This window comes from Octodon degus, unplaced genomic scaffold (genome assembly GCF_000260255.1).
Source record: "Octodon degus isolate 3935 unplaced genomic scaffold, OctDeg1.0 scaffold00004, whole genome shotgun sequence".
Classification (NCBI taxonomy): Eukaryota; Metazoa; Chordata; class Mammalia; order Rodentia; family Octodontidae; genus Octodon; species Octodon degus.
The window spans coordinates 31,726,890-31,745,161 of NW_004524580.1; the positions used below are offsets into that span (position 1 = coordinate 31,726,890).

Below are 18,272 nucleotides of genomic sequence, written 5' to 3' on the forward strand. Positions count from 1 at the left end.
AGAGAGAGACAGACAGACAGACAGAGACAGACAGAGACAGACAGAGACAGACAGAGACAGAGAGACAGAGACAGAGACAGAGAGACAGAGACAGAGACAGACAGAGACAGAGAGAGAAAGACAGGACCTTCAAACATTGACTTTACTTTAGCTTTCCTTTACATGTGCATTTACGTTGACTTTTCTGTTGTCAGAACCGTACCTCGCTTTGGGTGCTGTTTTTCTTAAATGAGCCACTTACCTGTGCTTCACTGGGGAAGCAGGAGGAACTGAGAACCAAACTCGGGGCCTTACACTTACCAGGCAGGCACTGTACCACCGAGATAAATTCACCTTGACCTCTATCCAGATGAGATACCCTGCTCTGGTCTTCCAAGAAGGGACCCTTGATTTCTAGAATTAGTGGCACTTGAGATTCCTCCCGTGACTTCCACCCTGGGGCCCATGGCAGGGGACGCTGCTCCTGCTGGATGCAGACGGTGACCCTGCCAGTGGCTCAGTACCAGCTCTGCACTGACAAGTGAGGGAAAGACTTCGCTTCTCCCTTTGTGTAGAAAAATGATGGCCAGCAGGTCACATGACCCAGCAGGCTGAACACCCTCAGCCCCAAAGAAATTTGTGGCACTGGCTCGTGTGGTTCTACAGGGCTCACCAAAGCCAGAGAACTGTGCGCACACTCTGCTATTTCCCCAAGACTGTGCTGTCAGAAACATTACAAAAATGTTTTCTTGTGCGGGCGTTAAGCCTGTACTGCGCAACAGATGTTATTTTCGTGAAGTAAACCAAATGTCAGTCTCTCATGGCTGGCTCTTAGTGACTACCGTACCACATTCCATGTGGTTAGCAGAGGTTGGAAAATAACCCGGCTGTAAATCTTCCTTTGTGCTTTAACCTAATGCATGTAAAAGTGGTCTAGATGCCAAGGGTGGGTTCAACTAAACTGCATTTGTTAACTAGGTGTTTATTTCTGTAAGCATCATCATATTGAAATCAATGAGTGGGGTGTGCTAGTGCATGTCTGTAATGCCAGCACTTTAGAGGCTGAGGCAGGAGGATCACCGTGAACCTGAGGCCAGCCTGGGCTACGTAGTGAATTGAAGACGAGCCTTAACTATGGAGCAAGATCCCATCTTCAAAAACCAAACAAATAAACCAAAGCAGAAGAGACACAGTCACAGCTCCTGCACCCTGTGCTCCGTTCCTTCCCAGTTGCCAGTCCTGTCCCAAGACCCCTAGGTGATAACATTCTAGGACCAGGGATCAGCTCGGCCTTCTGTTCAGCCTGGGAGGCAAATCCTGGCCCCAGGGATGAGCTAGGTGCTTGTCTTTCATGCTGAAGGATAGGGACCCTGGATAGCACTTGTAGCCAGTCCAGACGTCCTGGACACCACTAGGTCCACCCAGTAGACACCCCTGCTAACGCACACTGTGCTCTGTACCCCAGCTTCAGTGCCTGTCACAGCTAGAGACAGCTGAGCCCTCGCCCTGAAAGCTCGGGGCCACTCTGGATCAGGACAGATTTGTGGCCTGAACGGGGTGGCACCTCTCTGCAGTATGCAGCCCTCATGCCCCTTGAGGCATATGTTAGCGTGGCCCTTTAGACATAAGGTGGCAAGAGGGGGTCATGCAAGCAGTGTCAGCTAGCAGGGACTCTATAGAGTCCCAGGGCAGGTGGCCATGTCCACCGACACCTACCTCCCGTGCTCAGGAGAATCATGATTTAGGCCTCAGACTGGACCTCCAGGGACACTCGGCCACACGCACTCAAGGGCTGGACAGTGCACTCCTCCTCCTACTGCCTCGGGACTCACAGCCCTCTCTTTCCAGGAGTTGGACAGCAGCGATCCCCTGGGGGCCGGGACCCTGTGAGGGTCCCTCGGGAACACCAGCCATCAGCCACCGTCATCTGGGCCACGGGAGCCTCAGGAAGGCCCTCGCTGCGAGTCCTCAGAAGCAGCAGCCCTGAGGGAACACAGGCCCTCAACATTGCAGAGTGCGAGCCACGCACTCACACGCCTTGTCCCGTGGGTCAGGCTGGCGGCTGCCGCACTTCTGCAGCTCCAGGCTCCACAGCCCGGTGCTCCGGCAGGACGGAGCCCTCCGCCAGCCGGTCTTTCCGCCTTCTAGGTGTTGCTGATTACTTCCGCCCCCGCCCGCCCCCCCCCCCCCCCCCGCGGGCTGCTGACGTCTCGCTGCCCGGTTACCGTAAGCGCCTCTACGTGAGGCTCGCCCCGCTCGCCTCTGCGTCCCAGCACCTGGCCCTGGAAATGTGCTCAGCGATGTTTATGGAACAGAAATAAAGGCAACAAAACAAACCAAATGTCTTGGGAAAGTCCTTGGCTAGGACACGAGGGGGCCAAACTGAGAAGGCAAAACCTGAACGGATTGGGATACCGAGGGCCTTTCACTCACTCCGCGTCCACCTTATGCACGCTTCTTCCTTCTTCGACTCAGCTTGTTTGCTAAGATGCAAAGGAGCAGAGAGAGAGTGCTTCCCACCCTCTCCCAAATAACAAGTATGGGTGGGATATGGAGAAACATGAAGCTGCAGCCGCTGCGGGTAGGAATGTAAAAGGGGAGGCCACAGGGAAAACCGGGATTCCCCCGCGAGCTCAGCAGCTCACTCCCACATAACGTGGGCACGAAACCATGTCCACGCAAAACACGAGCATGTCGGTCCACGGTGAGATTATTCATACCAACTAGAAGTGTCTATAATCCAACAGATGAATGAGCAAACTGCTACCGCTCCAGGAGGGCGCCGTCGCATCCCTCCCTAAAGAAGATGAAGCGCTGACGCACGTGGAGACCGCCGTTTCTTCTGGAGGTCATCAGGCTGGGGGGAGGTGCAGGCAGCGGGAAGGCGGGCGAACACCACCATCCCGCCAAGCACTTTTACAAGCATGAAGCTGAGACACAGCCAACAAGCAGCTGCAGGACTATGTGGACAGGGTATGGGTGGGGAACTTGGGTCCCCAGGGCTGTCCTTCCACCCCTGGCCCCGCGGCCACAGTTTCAGCAGAGTATCAAGTTTTGGGTCCTCTCCCTCTGTCCACCAATGGACAAGTGTCACAATCTATGTTTTTATCAACTGTCAGTCACCATCACCAGGACAGCAGAGCACCCTCCAAGCCACCCAGGGTGGAAGCCCCTGCTGGGGACAGGGTGGGCTGAGGGCCAGCTGTGCCCAGAGTTCTAGAAGCCCAGGTGTCTTGTGAGTGCTCTCCTAACTCCAGGCAAGGGAAGTAGGCCTGTTCCAGGGAGCACCACCCCCTCTAGGACAATGTGCCATCATGGAAGAAGGCCACGTTTCCAGGAAACCCTCCAAAGAAATCCACACACCACCATCACAGGGACACAGAGGCCAGTGACCAACAGTGTCACCAGATACCCAAGGGGTAGTGAATTCAGCTAAGGTACCACCCACCTAGTGAGAGGGAACGATTTTACTACTCTAGACATTCTCATCTTCAAAGTTGTGGGTTTTTTGTTTTTGTTTTTTTTTTAATGTACTGAGTACAGGGTCTACATGGTCTCACTACATAGATCAGGCTCATAGTGGTCCTGTTTTCAGCCTCCCAAGCACTGGGATGACAGGTGCGCACCACCACGCCCAGTCTCAACTGCTGTCTCAGTGCGCCCCAGCGTCAGGGCCAGCACAGCACACCAGGGATTAAACCCCAGTCCCTGTACTCTGCCTAAGCACACGCTTTGGTCCACTGAGCTATCTGGCCAGCCCCATCTTCAAAGTTTATTAACAAAGTTTATTAACAAGATGTCAATAACAAAGTTTATTAACACCTTCAAAATATTTCTAGACTCATCCAAAACCCTAGAGTGACTCCATTGCACACCCTTACTCCTAATTCCGTTTCCTGTCCTGGACACACTGCCAGCTTTCCTGGTAACTTGATGACAAGCCCATGGGCTGCACTCTTCTTTGTGGTCCAGGACAGGCTCCCTGGGGGGAGAGCAGGGTCCCCCGACCAGCCTGTGGCTGGGCTTGCAGTCTTTGATTTACCCGTCTCCACACCTGGAAGAGGTGCATAAGCTTGCTGGGAACAGAACGAGGTGACCCTGGTGATAAGACATGAACAGAATGCTAACCTTCTCTTGAGGGGGTGGGTGGGAGATCCTGGTTGGGATTTCTTTCTTTAAGACTTTCATCACTTGTTTAGGGGCAGCAGCCTCAAGTCCTGGATGAAAGTAGGTTTAGAATAGGACACCGCAAATTCAGTACGCAAAACAGGTGACTCACAGCAAACCAGGCAATAACAATTCAAGCTTTTATTTGGCTGTAAGTTCAGCATCATTTAACACATAAAATTAACATCTGGAATAAAGAGCAAATTCCCATTCAGAATAAATAGTAGGTCTACCTAATTTGTATTTACAGTGCCTGATACCATCCAGGCCCAACTGTCACCCCAATAAATGATGAGGAAACAGTCTCCGGGGTTGGGAGATGGAGCCTGCACCACTAGGAAAACGTAAAGCCCTGTCCGAGTGGATGGGGTCCCCCGGGGAAGAGCTGCATGCGGGAGGCTGACGGCAGGAAGCAGCAGGGATCCACCTGGGAGGGACGGGACAGCGGAGAGGTGCGAGGCGCTGGCTACCACAGGCTCAGGGGGCTCCAGTGGCCCTGCAGGGTGCTCTATAGCTGAAGGGAGGGCCCCTGGGCTGGCCCAAGCTAGTGGGGAGGTCATCCAGGCCTCTGCAGGTCCCATGAGAGCAGCCAGGGGTTCCAGGGCCACAGAAAGTGGGCACGATCTGGGCCGAGGTCAGGGTCTTCTGCAGGAGAAACTCCCAGAAAGACCCCACAGCTGCAGTCAGCCACACTGCGCCCAACTGTTGCAGGATCCAGACCGCAAGGCCCTCAGGTTATGTGGGCAGCTGAGCCCCGCAGCCAGGGGCAGCACAGCCACAGACCAGCGACAGGAGAGGAGGCCCAAGTTCACAGAGCAAGGGGGTCCCCACAAGAGCTGGAGTGCGCCGCTGGGGGAATCCGCCATGCTCCCTGCAGCACGCCTTCCTGTCTGCATGCATGCTCCCGGAAGGAACTCATTCAAAACAACTGGTCGATCGGGGGCCAGCAAACCACAGCCTGCTCGGGTAAATCAAGTCACACTGGAACCCAGCCGTGCCCTGCCATCCTGCAGGGTGGAGGGCCCACACGGCTGCAGCGAGCTAGCTGGCGCTCTAAGGGCAAAGCCTCGGCTTTCGTAGAGGCACCTGGCTCCCTTCCCTTCCCTTCCCTTCGCCTACCGGTGGCTTCAGAGTCTGCTAAACTGGGAGCCTGGCTCCCAAACACAAAAGCCAAAAACACAAAACGAAAGGGGCACAAAAGGAAATCAGTACTGAAAGGAAGAAAACACACGCCCCTTTTCATTAAATAGAGCAAGCAAGGAGCCCCTTGAGTCTGGCCAAATTTAGTCTCAGAGCACTCTGGCCATGAGCGCCTGGGTGGGTCTTTAGCGGTGCGGCTGCACACACACACACACACACACACACACACACACACGGCAATGGCTGCTGTGTCCAGCACACACACACACACACACACGGCAATGGCTGCTGTGTCCAGCACACACACACACACACGGCAATGGCTGCTGTGTCCAGCTCAAGCTGAATTCAGGAGGAAGTGAGATCACTTGTTTCTCCTCTGTGAGGATCATCAGGAGGGTAGACGGCATCAAAGCAACCAGTTCAGCCTGAGATGCGCCCAGCGCCCCGCAGGTGGTGCGTGCTGTGTGACATTCATGATGAGCACAAAAAAATGGAGGAGTCAGTGGAGAGAGAGACAGACAAATAGTGGACCGTCAGAAGCATGGTGGGTGCTGGAAGCGAAACACACAAAATACCTGAAAAGCCAGGTTTCCTCTGTAAGAGCAGCCGGAGGCAGTGCACTGCAGACCCCTCCCACAGCAGCCCGAGTCTCACTGGGTGGTCTCACTGGTGTGCACTGCCCCCACTAGGAGTCCTGCTTCATGTAATCCTCAGAAAACTGGCCTAAGCAACGTTAAGAACATTCATTCTGAAGTGTTCACATTCAATTTAGTGTATGCCTTGCAAACTAATCTTCTAACGGTAGGAAAAGGGTTGATTTCCTGGCACCGACGTTTTTATATTTTTATCAGTGTGCACAGGACACAGCAACCCCGAGGGGACCCGAGGCCCTGCAGAGGGCGGGCGGGGCAGTGAGAAGCTGCCACCTGTGCAGACAGAGCGGACAAGGGAAACGACCACGCAGAGGACAGCCCTGCCCTTTTGACAGCCACCAGGGTGCTCAGCTGGCATGCATGGGTGTGTGGGCCCCAAGGTGCCTGACCAGGGGGCCCTGGGGCAGCAGGTGCCAGGCCTCTGTGGCCCCAAGCCTGAGGCCCTCCTAGGAGGAAATAGTTACAAAATTCATCATTCAAATCCAGAAAGTGTTTTCCTCCCCCAAAGCTTAGTGACTAACCTAGACATTTAAGAAAGCCGGTGTCAGAACGAGTTCGACTTCATTCCGGAGTAAACCGAACTCCCTGGGACTGGCACTGAAGAACACATGATTAGATGTGAACCAAAAATTCTTTCTGAAACAATGCTGGCTTCCTCACTCCACCACTCTCAAGGAGAAATCATTAGCAGAGCACAACCTCTGGGGCCGGCTGTGGTGGTGCACACCAGTAATCCAGCCCTTCAGAGGCTGCAGCAGGAGCACAGCTGCAAGTTCGAGGCCAGCCTGGGCTACAAAGTGAGTTCAAGGCCAGCATGAACTACATATTGAAACCCTGCCTCAAAAACAAAACAACCTTTCAGGACCCGGCTCTGAGTGCAGCTGACCCTCACCTGTGGGCACTGAGTGGCAGCCCCTGGAGTACTAAGTTAAAGCACAGCATGGCTGCGCCACTCCCCAAAGGCCCCTGCTCTTGCGCCCTCCTGCGCTTACAACAGTGGACAGAATGAGGGCTTGGGCTTGAGGGTCACCTTCAAGTCCCATGGAAATGAAGGGCGCCAGAGCCTGCTCCCTAGTTGCTGACCTCTGCATCTGCGTGGTGGCCGGCAACAGCTGCCAGGCTGGCATCCGGTCAGCAATTGTGACACAGTGCAAGCACACCCCACAGGCTAAGGCTCCCCACCTGCCATAGCACAGCACAAGCTCAGGCTCCACCCAGGCAATACCCAGGGCTCACCCGACCAGAAGAGTTCATGCACCACGGACAACAGAAATGCCACCAGGAACACTGTGACTGCAACTGTGGACGCCGAGACGCACACAGAGCACAGTGAGTGAACACTGGGGAGTGCGGATTCTTGCAGGGAGGTGCTGTGTGAACACGGAGAGCTCAGCTAGCAAGGTCTCCCTGTGACTTTCAATGCCCTTCACCCTATCCTGCCTTGGATGCTACCTAAGAAAATGCCCCAAGTCCCAAAAGCCGCATGGACAGAATGGGAACAGCAAGGACAGGGCTGCAGGCGCTGACCACCGCCTCCCTGGCAGGTGACACTCCAGAGCGGCAGGCAGCTCCTCATCTGCAGAGGTTCCTGGGAGCTTGGGTGTTTCCATAAGACCCCCAAGCTGGCTGTGGTGAGGTGTCCCATCACAAGCACACACACACCCCTTATTTCATTTTCTCCCCAACAAGCACACAAAGCCCACGCACAGGTGGTGCCAGGGGAAGAGGAGCTCCGGGAGCGGAAGGCCCTGGTTCTCCTTCCTGGCCCACGTCCCATGCAGACCAATGACCAAGGACCGCCGCACACAGCCAACTTTAGCTCCTGCTCCTGTCATGCCCACACCTGTCATGCTGCTGTCCCTGGCCCGTGTGGGGCAGATGCAGCCTCACAGTGAAGACCAGGATCTTGGTTCTCCTGCACCCTTCCCTGGAGGCTGACCTCCCAGACACACTCGACTCCCCAGGAGTCCTCGAAAGCCTAGGACCCAAGGACTTGGGAATCGGCCGCTGTTTAGGGGGATCGCGGCTACAGCCTCAGCTTCCCCTGAGTCCCGTATCCTGCACATCACCATCCCCAGTGGCTGCCTGCAAAGGTCCCAGAACATCCACGAAGAACCCACCCCTGGCTCGAGCTGACCAGCAGAGGTTGAAGCAGGGGTTTCTTCTCTCCCGAGACAGTGACGCCAGTCTAGGACCTCAGTGAATAATAGGCTGAATCCTTTTCCAGCCCTGCAGGCAGGCTGAGGACTGCAGGCACAGCACTGCCCAAAGGCCTGGTGCCCATGTCTGCAGAAAGCAGTGCTCAAACCCACCCTGAAGTCCCCACACAAGTCCCCACAGAGCCGGGCTGTGTGCCCAGCCTGGCTGCAGCTACTCGGCCTGGGCAGCCTGCAGGACAGGGGCCCCAAATGGGGCCAGCCGGTGGGCCCAGGCGGGCAGCTCGTGCTGCAGCGGAGTCCGGCGGGGGTAGAAGGTGTGATGCACATCGTAGTTCAGGAGGCAGCTCAGGGACGCCATGTAGATGTCCGCGAAGCGCGACAGGCGCCGCAGGAAGTAGGTGGGGTTCTGGTCCGTGCGGAACAAGCTGCCGAACTGCGCGTTGAAGAACCTTTTGGTCATTTCTCTGCAGTCACAAATGGGAAAGCAACAGGACAATTTTTATTTTTTAAACTGTTAAGTTTTAGGCTCATTACTCTGCTTCATTTTTATTAGTACTCATAGGCAGCACCTCGTGACATTCAGAATGGGGAATGGTACCTGCGCAAAACACAGGATTTTCACATTCATTTAATTCACAAGTTCTTTTTAAAGACTTAGTGTAGTGTAGTGTAGTGTAGTGTAGTGTAGTGTAGTTTAGGCTAGCTTTGAACTCCATTTGTAGCCCAGGCTGGCCTGGAACTGGTGGCAATCCTCCTGCCTCAGCCTCCCAAATGCTGGGATTACAGGTGGACACCACCACATCCGGCATCACACACAATTTTTAAAGACTCGGTCTTCAATACTGAAATCAAAACCTCTTTTGAAGCAGGTAGGATTCATGTGGCAGAAAACCCAGGCAGAGCAGCTCCAATTCTTATGAAGAACCTGTCCGTCCATCCAGCTCTCGGGCTGGCTCTGGTCACAGCTCCCATTTACACCAGCGGAAAGGATGCTTTCGAGGCCCCAGACTCTGCCCGTTTTTATCCACAAAACAGCAGGCAGAGCTGCTTTGGAAGACATTGAGGCAAGGCGAAGCTCTGCACTAGCTGCTAAATCTCCCTTGCCCACAGAATGGAGCTGAAATCTGTTTTCTGGCAAGGTGTGGTGGCGTCTACCTGTAATCTCACGATTCGGGAGGCTGAGGCGGGAGGATCGCTGGGAGTTCAAGGCAACCCTGGAGTACAGAGAAAGACACTGTCAAAAAAGCAAAAACTAACCACAAAATCTACTGCTCTTACCTCATCTCCTTTCTCTCCTTCTTCCACTCCTGAAGAACCAGCTGCGACTCAGGGTCTCTGTGAACCTGTAGCGGAAGCCAAACGTCAGGCTGTGTGGGTTCCACATTACCCAGCAGCTTGGAGCACTTCCTCGCGGCGCTTCCTCTGGGGCACTTTTATCCCTTCAAGTCTTAAGGGGCAGGCGCTTGTGTGAAATAACACATTCCCGCCCTCCTGCTGAAGCCTGCCCTTCCTCCCCACAAAAATAAAATAAAATGGCTTTCAATGCCTGTCATTCAAACCTGGTTTAACAAAATAGGGTGAAATTTCATGAAGCCACTAGACTATTATTAAACGCTATGTATGAACATAACGCACGTGAATCCTTGTGAATGTGTGTCTAAGGTGAGCAGTGTGTCATCACACACACGTGACCTGTCACACACATGTGACAAGAGGAAGTAGCCCAACTGTGGTCACATGCTAACAGCAAGCATATGGAGACGTGGTACATTTGCAAATGATCCGCAACACACGCAGTATTTTTATAAATTTGTGTAAGCGTAGAAGGACTGAAAGGTTTTAGCTTGTCCTTTAATGCTACATTGTCTTTTCAAATGTGTAACGGGGGAAAAAGCACTCATGGCAAGAGGCAGGTCAGAAACGCGTCCCAGCAAAAGGCAAAGCAGAGAAATCCCTGGCCGGGCCGAAGCATGGCACAGGAAAGGGCAGCGGCCCTGGCCTCGCGCGGGAATCTCCCTCCACGTTCCTGTGGCTGAGAAGCCACAGCCAGAGTCCAGGCACACATGATTCTGGGACAGGAGGACAGCCTGCAGGGCGTGGCCACAGGGGGACCTCAGAATACAGAGGCCACCAGCTGGCAGCACCTGCTCTCCTCGAGCCGCCAGAGCCTCCTGCAGGCCCGCATCTGCAGACTCTCAGCGCTACCACTGGCGGGCTCTCGCTTTCCCACTCAGATGAAAACACATCTTCGTGAGGTAAAGCAGGTATCAGGCCATGCCGCAGGTGCCACCACCGGACACAGCTGCCTCACAGGAGCTGCAGGCTGCGCCCCGGGCTTGGGTCCCCTGAGACACACAGAGCTCAGAAGAGGAGGGGACCGCAGGCATCCCCAGGTGCCTGTAATTGCATGTGCATGTGTGTGTGTGTTTGCACACGTGCATGCATGTTCAGTCAGCACCTGCTGAGTGTCATGCAGGCATCACCGTGTGCACTGAATTTCCAGGGCAGGGGCAGGGCCGCCCTCCCACTGGCCCTAGGTCTACCCAATAACGGGAAGCAGTTCCCAAATCCTACTATACACATTGTAGACAGGATGCTTGTGCACCCCTCTCAAAAAAAATTTCTAAGTAGAAACCTTCATGTGGGGCATGATGCCCTAGGTGTCAGGGCTCCCAGGCAGTGACTGGTGCCCTCGTGGGAGAGGCCCGGAGCTGCAAGGTGCTCTCCTTACCACAGCCGGCCAGGCCTTCACACCCGGAATCTGCAGATCCCCGTGCTGCGATCTCATCACAGGGACTCCTCAAGGTCTCCCCAAGGCCCAGATGGAAAAGCAAAAGAGGAAAGGCCCGGGGAAGCGTCTGGGCTGCTGCAGGCTCTGTGTGATTCTGCTGGCTCCCCTGGCGCCCTGACCCCAACAACACCCGCAGGTGCCTCCCCTCACCGGGACCTCCCAAAGGCACGTAAACTGCTGCTCCCCAGGACCTCTCAAGGGAAGCCTCACAGAACCACACACTCTTAGGCAGGGCCTCAGTCCCGGCCCTGATCACCAGGTGCCAGCTCCGAGGACAAGTCTCCCCCCTCATGAACACTGTGCTTTGCGCTCTGAAAGTAACCCCACAGGAAGGTTCTAGGACCAAGCAAAAGTGCTGGGCTTTCCAGGTGGACATGGGGGCAGGGGTGGGGCACAGGACAGACACTAGTGTGGTGTTTTAGACCATCTGACCCCAGCACCGTGAGGCGCTTGACCCAAGGCCTCGCAGAGCTTCTTTCTGCTCTGCAAAGGGATCTCCACCTGCCAGGTGCCAGGGACGAAGGTCTCACATCCAGGCCTCAGCCCAGGGCCATCTGCTGTGCCCCATCCTGCCAGCCACCCGCTGATTCCAGAAGTCACTTGCCTGTTGGCCCAGCTCTCTCTCCAGTCCAGGGGGTGGTGACAGGAAAGGTACGCGGTCCCGTTCCCCATTCCCTACCCCAGGCCTTGCATGATCCATACTCTAAGTCTCTGGGGTATTGTGTCACCTCCCTTCTTGAACACACACACCCTCTGACCACCAAATCTTTTCACAGGGCAGAGAGGGAAGCCTAACTAAGCCAAGCTGTCCCCACAGATAGGTGGTGCCTATCTGCCTGGCCAGCTGCCACAGTCACTGGAAGCCTGGAGTGAGGTGGCCAGAGCTGTCCCCTAAGCCCCAGGGGACACCTAACCTGACTGAGTCCCGACCCCACACATGCTGTTTTGTTTCCTGTACACACACACACACACACACACACACCTGTGACAAAAGCTAATTTATAGATTAAACACAGTGAGAGAGTAACAACAAAGAGCAAATATGACAACGCACTCTAATCACGCTGTGGGGGACTTACGATTTCCAGAATGTTCCATTTAGGATCCCTGGACCACAGCTGAGCACTGGTGACTACAGTCTGAAAGCCCAGTCTTGAGCCCGAGCACAGGAAGTCTCCGCCCGCATCCCCGGGCTCCATGCCAGTGAGCGTGCATTACAGCGGAGCTCAGAAGCCGGGGCCTGCCCGTGCCACAGCCTGGACTCAGGTCCTCTTCTGTCCCTTTACGACCCTGGGCCTGGTCCCAACTTCCCCCGCCCTGGCTTCCTTATTCTCATGTGGAAACCGTGCCCGCCCAGCACTAAGTGGATGATAAGCACAGTGCCAGCTCCCAGCGCTGGGCGGCCACTCGCTGGCACTGTGGCACTGCTCGGCTCCTGGGCCACGCTGGCCCACAGTTGGTGCCTGGTATTTTTAGAAAATCGTCTCATCTCACAGGCAAGCTCATCAGGAGACACAAAACAAGCTCTCTGCAGGACGAGCCAAGGCTGGGCACGTGGAGAGAACCCTGGGAGCCAGGTCCGCGGACGTGCGGGGTCCCACGCTGTGGCGCACACTGCCAGGGATCTGCTCGGCACCAGCTGCCTGGACATGACGGCCAGCTGGGCCAGCAAGGCTCCCAAGGCCACTGGCAGTTAACAGCTGTGGGCATCGCCCACAGGCACGGGACGCAGGGGTGGCAGCCCAGGGAGCGGCGACTATGCCCTTTTGTGTGAAGCAGGTGGCAATGGTGAGAAAGGGGCAGGGGACACTCAGGACCGAGGAGGAGGCAGGAGAGGCAGAGGGGCTCACACGGCATCCGCGGGCCAGGAGACAGCAGGCTGAAGGACATACTCGTGACTGCCCTTCACGGCCCCATAGCCCACAGAGACGAGAGCAGGTGCCATGCCCAGGACAGCCAAGCCAGCTTGTCACCATCAAATTCTTCTAGAGCACTCGCAGGCTGGACCAGAGACCCTGACCTTAGTTCTGTGACTTTCCAGGATGATGTGTTCCTGGTACAGGCCCTTCCCTTACAGATGGATAAACTGAGGCCCAAAACAGTGACATCCCACGGTGGCTAAAGGCAGGACCAGGCCCACACTGCACGCCTAGCAGGCTGGCACGTGGGAACAGACCCTGGCTGTCACCAAGAGCAGTGAAGACACAACACCCGCACCTTCTGGGGCCCACCCTGACCTCCACAGGGCTGTGGTGACAGCACATCGGGTCCCTTTGGGGAAAACGCCTCCGTGACCTCTTCCCGTTACCCACGGTCCACAGAGCGCAGCCTCCAGCCTGCATAGCAGGACCCCAGCAGCACAGAAAGCGTGTGAAGCCGCAGCACCAGCCGTCGTATCCAAGACAAAGCCAGGAAGGGGCCCACCTGCATCTGCTCCAGCAGCCCGGTCAGGGTCTGCAGCCAGGTCACAGTCTGGACGTACTGCTCCGTGTTCATGATCCTGAGCTCCGACCTCAGCTCGGGGATGATGGCGCCCGTCCGCCAGCCATGCTTCAGCGTCAGGTCCTGATGAGGAAGGCCACAGCTCAGCGCCCACCCAGGCACCAAGAGGCACTGCGCAGCCCTTCCAGGATGGGTGGGGCGGGAGGGCTCACTTAAATGACTTGTAATTGGCACGGTCCCTATTAACCAGGCCGTGTTCAATGAATTACACACTTCATTAAAAGCAACAGGGCGGGCTGGTGAGATGGCTCAGTGGTCTAAAGCACCTACTTAGAACAAGCTTAGCTAAAGCACAGGGACCGCGGTTCAATACCCCAGCACCACATGCCAGCCAGCCCCGCCCCCTGGTGGGCTGAGCTGGCCACACACACACACACACACACACACACACACAAATAAATAAATAAATAAAGACTGATTACACCTAAGGACTTTGTTTAAAAAAAAAAAAGCAACAGGGCTTGAGGCTTTGACCACCTCCCCCAAGAGTTCCAGCTCTGTTGAGTCAGCTCCTGCGGAAACCCAGGCCTTGGGGAAAAAACAAAATAACAACAACCAAAAGCACAGGGCTTGGAATCATTAGCCACGGTCAGGAGCGCAGGGGAGCGCCCCTAAATACCAGTGAAGGTTTTCACTCAAGCACAGACCATGCCAGACATAGAGGTGCACACCTGCAATCCCAGCACCCAAGTGGGAGGCTGAGGCAGGAGGATCGCCGTCAGCTTGAGGCCAGCCTAGACTAGCAAGCAATACTAACTGGCCAGGCACCTGCCCACCTGGCACGTGCGATCAGGTGCTAGTCAGCCGGCTCCTGTTCTAGATGCTGAAGATGAAGCGGTGAACAACAATGACCACGAAAGACAAACTCCTGCTTTCACAGGAAACAAGCAAGCAAGTAAATACACAGCGGCAGGTGGCAACAGGCCCAAGGGGCAAAGGTCACACGGCACAGGGGGTAGGGAGAACAGGGAGGGAGGTGGCCTCATTACACAGGGTATTTGGGAAGAACAGTTAATAAAGGCCTTCTGCACAGAGACCTGAGGGAAGATGGGGATGGATGGAAGTATGAGGGACAGAAAATGGTTCCACCTAGACAGCAGCGAGCACAGAGGCCCGGGGGCAGGGATTCTGCATCAGGACGAGGGCAGAGGCAGGGGGTGGCTTCCAAGAGGCCGCATGGGGAACAGAGACCAACAGCACAGCCGTGGGTCCCAGGTGGATCCACCAAGGGAGAAAAGGCCTCGGGGTTTAAGAGGAGAAACGGACTCTGGCTCTCTAAAGCTCAGCCCCGCTCCTGCACCCTTTAAATCTTCAAAACCTTTCAATATTTCTTTATTTACAATATGAAAACCTAAGTCACATTCTTCCCAACATTCTCAGTGGGAGCAACCTCTGGAAGGTGGGTACCATCACTAAAACTCGACAGACGTCACCTGGGACACCCCACAGGCTGAAGTGTGTGCCGACTGATCAGTAACAATGCCCCTTTTGCCTGGTGCCTTGAACCAGCCCTCAGATCTAGCCTGAGGGCAGCACCCAGGTGCTCTGGGAAGGTGCCTCAGGGACAGCAATCATGGGGCTGGTGGCAGCCACCACCCTCCTGACACCACTCTGTGCCTGGGCTTCTAGAAGTGAAACACGAGAGAGGGACCCACAATCGCTAGCAAGTGCAGACCACGTCCTGCAGGAGCCGTGGGCAGCCCTGGACCCAACACCGCTGCCCCGCTCCGTGTGGGTTAAGCTAGCTGCGGTCCTGTGTCCCTGGCCCACAGGCGCCAGGCTGATTCTAGGGCGCAAGGGGCCACCGGCCCGGCTGAGGACTGCGGGCTTCAGTCTTGTGCTTTGACTGTTTTGGGTACACAGAAGAAAGGAAAAGAAAAGAGGTCCCTTGGCATCTACATCTCACTCTTACTCCAGTGGGAACATTTTTCTGACCAAGTGAATTTCTTATTTGTACCAGCTTCCAAAAACTGATCTTTTCCACAACCCTGAGCTACCGCACTGTTATGAGGAGACACCTAAAAATGCGGCCCACTCATGTTTTCATAAACCATAAACACCAAAAGAGAAATCGGCAAACATGAGAGACCAACTCCTCTGTCCCCCCAACAGCAGCGAACAGGCCGCCTACCGCCAGGTCACTGTATATGTGGTCACCAAAATACAGCACTTTGGAGCCGCGCCAGCCGGTGAGCTTCAAAAACTCGTACAAATTGCCCTGTAACATGAGAAAAGTACAGACACGATCAAGTGAAAGAAACAGCCCAGAATGTCTATTTCTAAAAAGCGGTTTTGCTTTTTACCTGAAATATTACAATGTAAAGATGAACACACCTTCCTAGGAAATCTTGGCTTGGCCTGTATATCAATGTACTTTTGAAAAGGTGTCACACCATGAACACCTCCTGCAACTACCTTGTTACAATCAACACCCCATGCCTACCTTTCTTCCTCTCTCTTTTTTATTTGATGCATTTAGTACACACACTACAGGGTCTCACTACACAGACGGGACTCGTAGTGATCCTCCTGTTTTCAGCCTCCCAAGCACTGGGATTACAGGCGCGTGCCACCACGCCCAGTCTCAGTCCCCGGCTCAGTGTGCTCCAGGGGTGGGGCCAGCATGACACAATACAGATCGAACCCCGGTCCCTGAGTTTGCCTAAGCAGGCGTGTCAGTCTGCTGAACTATCTGGCCGGCCCTCCCTGCCAAACTCTCTATGCTGTCAAATATCAATTCCTTATCCCCAGAGAAGCCAAAAAGCAGCAGGATTATTTCCCTCAGTGTCTCCATGTTGACCAGTGACACTGAGACGTACTTTTAAGTTACTCTGTAATAAATACTCTCGTACGGAAGTTTTATTAAGTGTATCTTAATTTTCTCAGGTTGATTTTCTGTAAGTAAAATGGTGTATCAAATCTAATTTTTCAAAGCCTGGAAAATATACTTTCTGACAAATCCAATAGGTTGCTATAAACCACCTAGAACACATCACTAATAAAAAAAGGAAAAAAAGAATAAGGAAAATAAATATTACAAAAACACACAATAATGCTCAGCAATTCTCTTTCAAACACTTCAGAACCTTATACGACAAAGCTTGTTAAAGCTGTACAAAAAACATCTCTCATGGGGGGATAATTATTGATCAGGGTATATACGACACTGGTGAATGTGTCCTAGAAATTTCTAGTTACCTATCAGCATCTTAAATTTGACATTCCATAAAAATTCATATCTTAATTTCAGTTTTAGAAAACTATTCAGTTTTGAGTTAATTCGGGCACTCGCAAATTAGAAAGATGCTGGTGGAAGCCTCCATTACAAGCAGGGGCTTCAAGGGACCTCGCTGGGGGCCTGCGCCCAGGAAGCCTCGGCCCGGCCTTGGCTGTGATGCAGACCACCAGCTGCAGGAAAAGGGACAAGAGAGGACAGGAGGGATCGGCAGGGGAGGAAGAGCAAGGGGAGGGAGGAAGGGAGGTACCTGCTTGTAAATCTGGCCCTTCTGCAACTTGTGGATTTTATCCCAGAGCAAGACGCCTTTCTCATTCACCTTTCGGAAAGGTCTGGTGACAGAAACGGGAAACATTACAACACGGGGCAAAGGCCCAGGCCGGGCAACAGCAAGCAGCTCCTCCACCAACTGCAAACCCCTGAATCCCACTACCTGCCCTATTCAAGGGCAGCATGTGCTGGCCATGCAAGTTTCAAAGCCTTGTATAAACACGTACATATAATCCTCTCCCCTCGGGTGTCTTGGGGTCTCACTGTCCCCGTTCGTCCCCCGGGTATTGGTCCAGATGTGCTGCACTGGCCGGCCTGCCCAGCCCCTGGCTCAGGGTTGAGTCTGACTTCTCACTAAATACAGTGCGGGTATTATTGTAGCTGTCCACATCAACAGCAAGGTAAGGGGTGCATCAGTGTGCAGGCCCCAGGTTCAGGCCCCGCCACGGGCACAGCAGCCATGGGGCACCCACAGAAGTCCGAGGGGCAAGGCAACAGTCCTTGAGGCTCTCAACCCTGCCCTGTACCTTTCATCTCCACACATGGTCTGGGGGTCACCAGGACCCCAGAATTTCAGCCAAGGAGAAGGCTGCCTGGCCACCAACTTGCAGCAAGAGAAACATGGGTAAGTGTTCCCAAGCTGGCCGCTGTTAAAGAGGCGCTATTCTGGGGCCCTCAGGCAGGAATTCTCAAGCCCACAGATGGGGGCTTCCTGTTATCTACCTTGTATTGGCTTCAGGGTTATTCACACATTGGGTTTCTTGCGTAAGAGGAAGCTCGTGACACTGACGCGCGTGGGCCAGATTCCTTTCACCTAACACCAAGGCCTCCAAGGTGCACCCATTTTCCTACAAACAACTCACTCAGCCCTCTCTGTGGCACCGGAGTGCCCACTGCGCGTAAGGCCCACTTTTCACCCATCCATCGTTGGTGGGAGGACAGTCTGCTTCCAGAGTTAGCTACTGTCCACTGCGCCGCTGCAAGCAGGGCTACGCCTGGGTCGCTGCAATGCAACGACCTTCTAAGTCCCACGGAGGACACCCAGAAGGGGATCAGCTGGGCCAGACGCAAGTCCTACTTCCCATGTCTGGAGGACGCGCCACATGATTTCCACTGTGGGGGTCCAGCTCACACTCCCACCAACACGCAGACACACTCCTCGCACTCGCCACCCCCACGGCCGGGTGGCGGTTCTTGTTACCTGTGGCCTAGCTCTCCTCAGGCTTCCCCATGAGTCTGCAGCCGAACCCCTGACTTCCTAAGGGCTCCTCACTCTTGTGTTTTGGCCTGCTGCGTTCTCACGGGGTCTGCTACAGCCAGGGGGACGGAGAACCGTCTCCCTCTGCCAACTCCTCCACCCCGCAGTGGCTTGT

General features: G+C 54.6%; 2 protein-coding genes across 6 annotated transcripts in view; one reads left to right on the forward strand and one right to left on the reverse strand.

Annotated features, from left to right (window-relative positions):
* The window catches only part of Stab2 (stabilin 2), a 157,510-nt gene extending 155,359 nt beyond the window's left edge, over window positions 1–2,151 (forward strand). For both annotated transcript variants that reach the window (XM_023716932.1, XM_023716933.1), the window contains exon 69: window positions 1,828–2,151. In XM_023716932.1, coding sequence (XP_023572700.1) covers window positions 1,828–1,869 — 42 coding nt within the window. In that variant the 3' untranslated portion in view covers window positions 1,870–2,151. The remainder of the gene's footprint in view (window positions 1–1,827) is intronic.
* A 4,606-nt stretch (window positions 2,152–6,757) lies between these two features.
* Window positions 6,758–18,272, reverse strand: part of Nt5dc3 (5'-nucleotidase domain containing 3) — a 42,519-nt gene continuing 31,004 nt past the window's right edge. For 3 of the 4 annotated variants that reach the window (XM_004623920.2, XM_023716934.1, XM_023716943.1), the window contains 5 exons: window positions 16,880–16,961; window positions 15,526–15,612; window positions 13,317–13,457; window positions 9,380–9,444; window positions 6,758–8,565 (listed from right to left, as the gene is read on the reverse strand). In XM_004623920.2, coding sequence (XP_004623977.1) covers window positions 8,313–8,565; window positions 9,380–9,444; window positions 13,317–13,457; window positions 15,526–15,612; window positions 16,880–16,961 — 628 coding nt within the window. In that variant the 3' untranslated portion in view covers window positions 6,758–8,312. The remainder of the gene's footprint in view (window positions 8,566–9,379; window positions 9,445–13,316; window positions 13,458–15,525; window positions 15,613–16,879; window positions 16,962–18,272) is intronic. The other variant, XM_023716937.1, reaches the window with a different exon arrangement.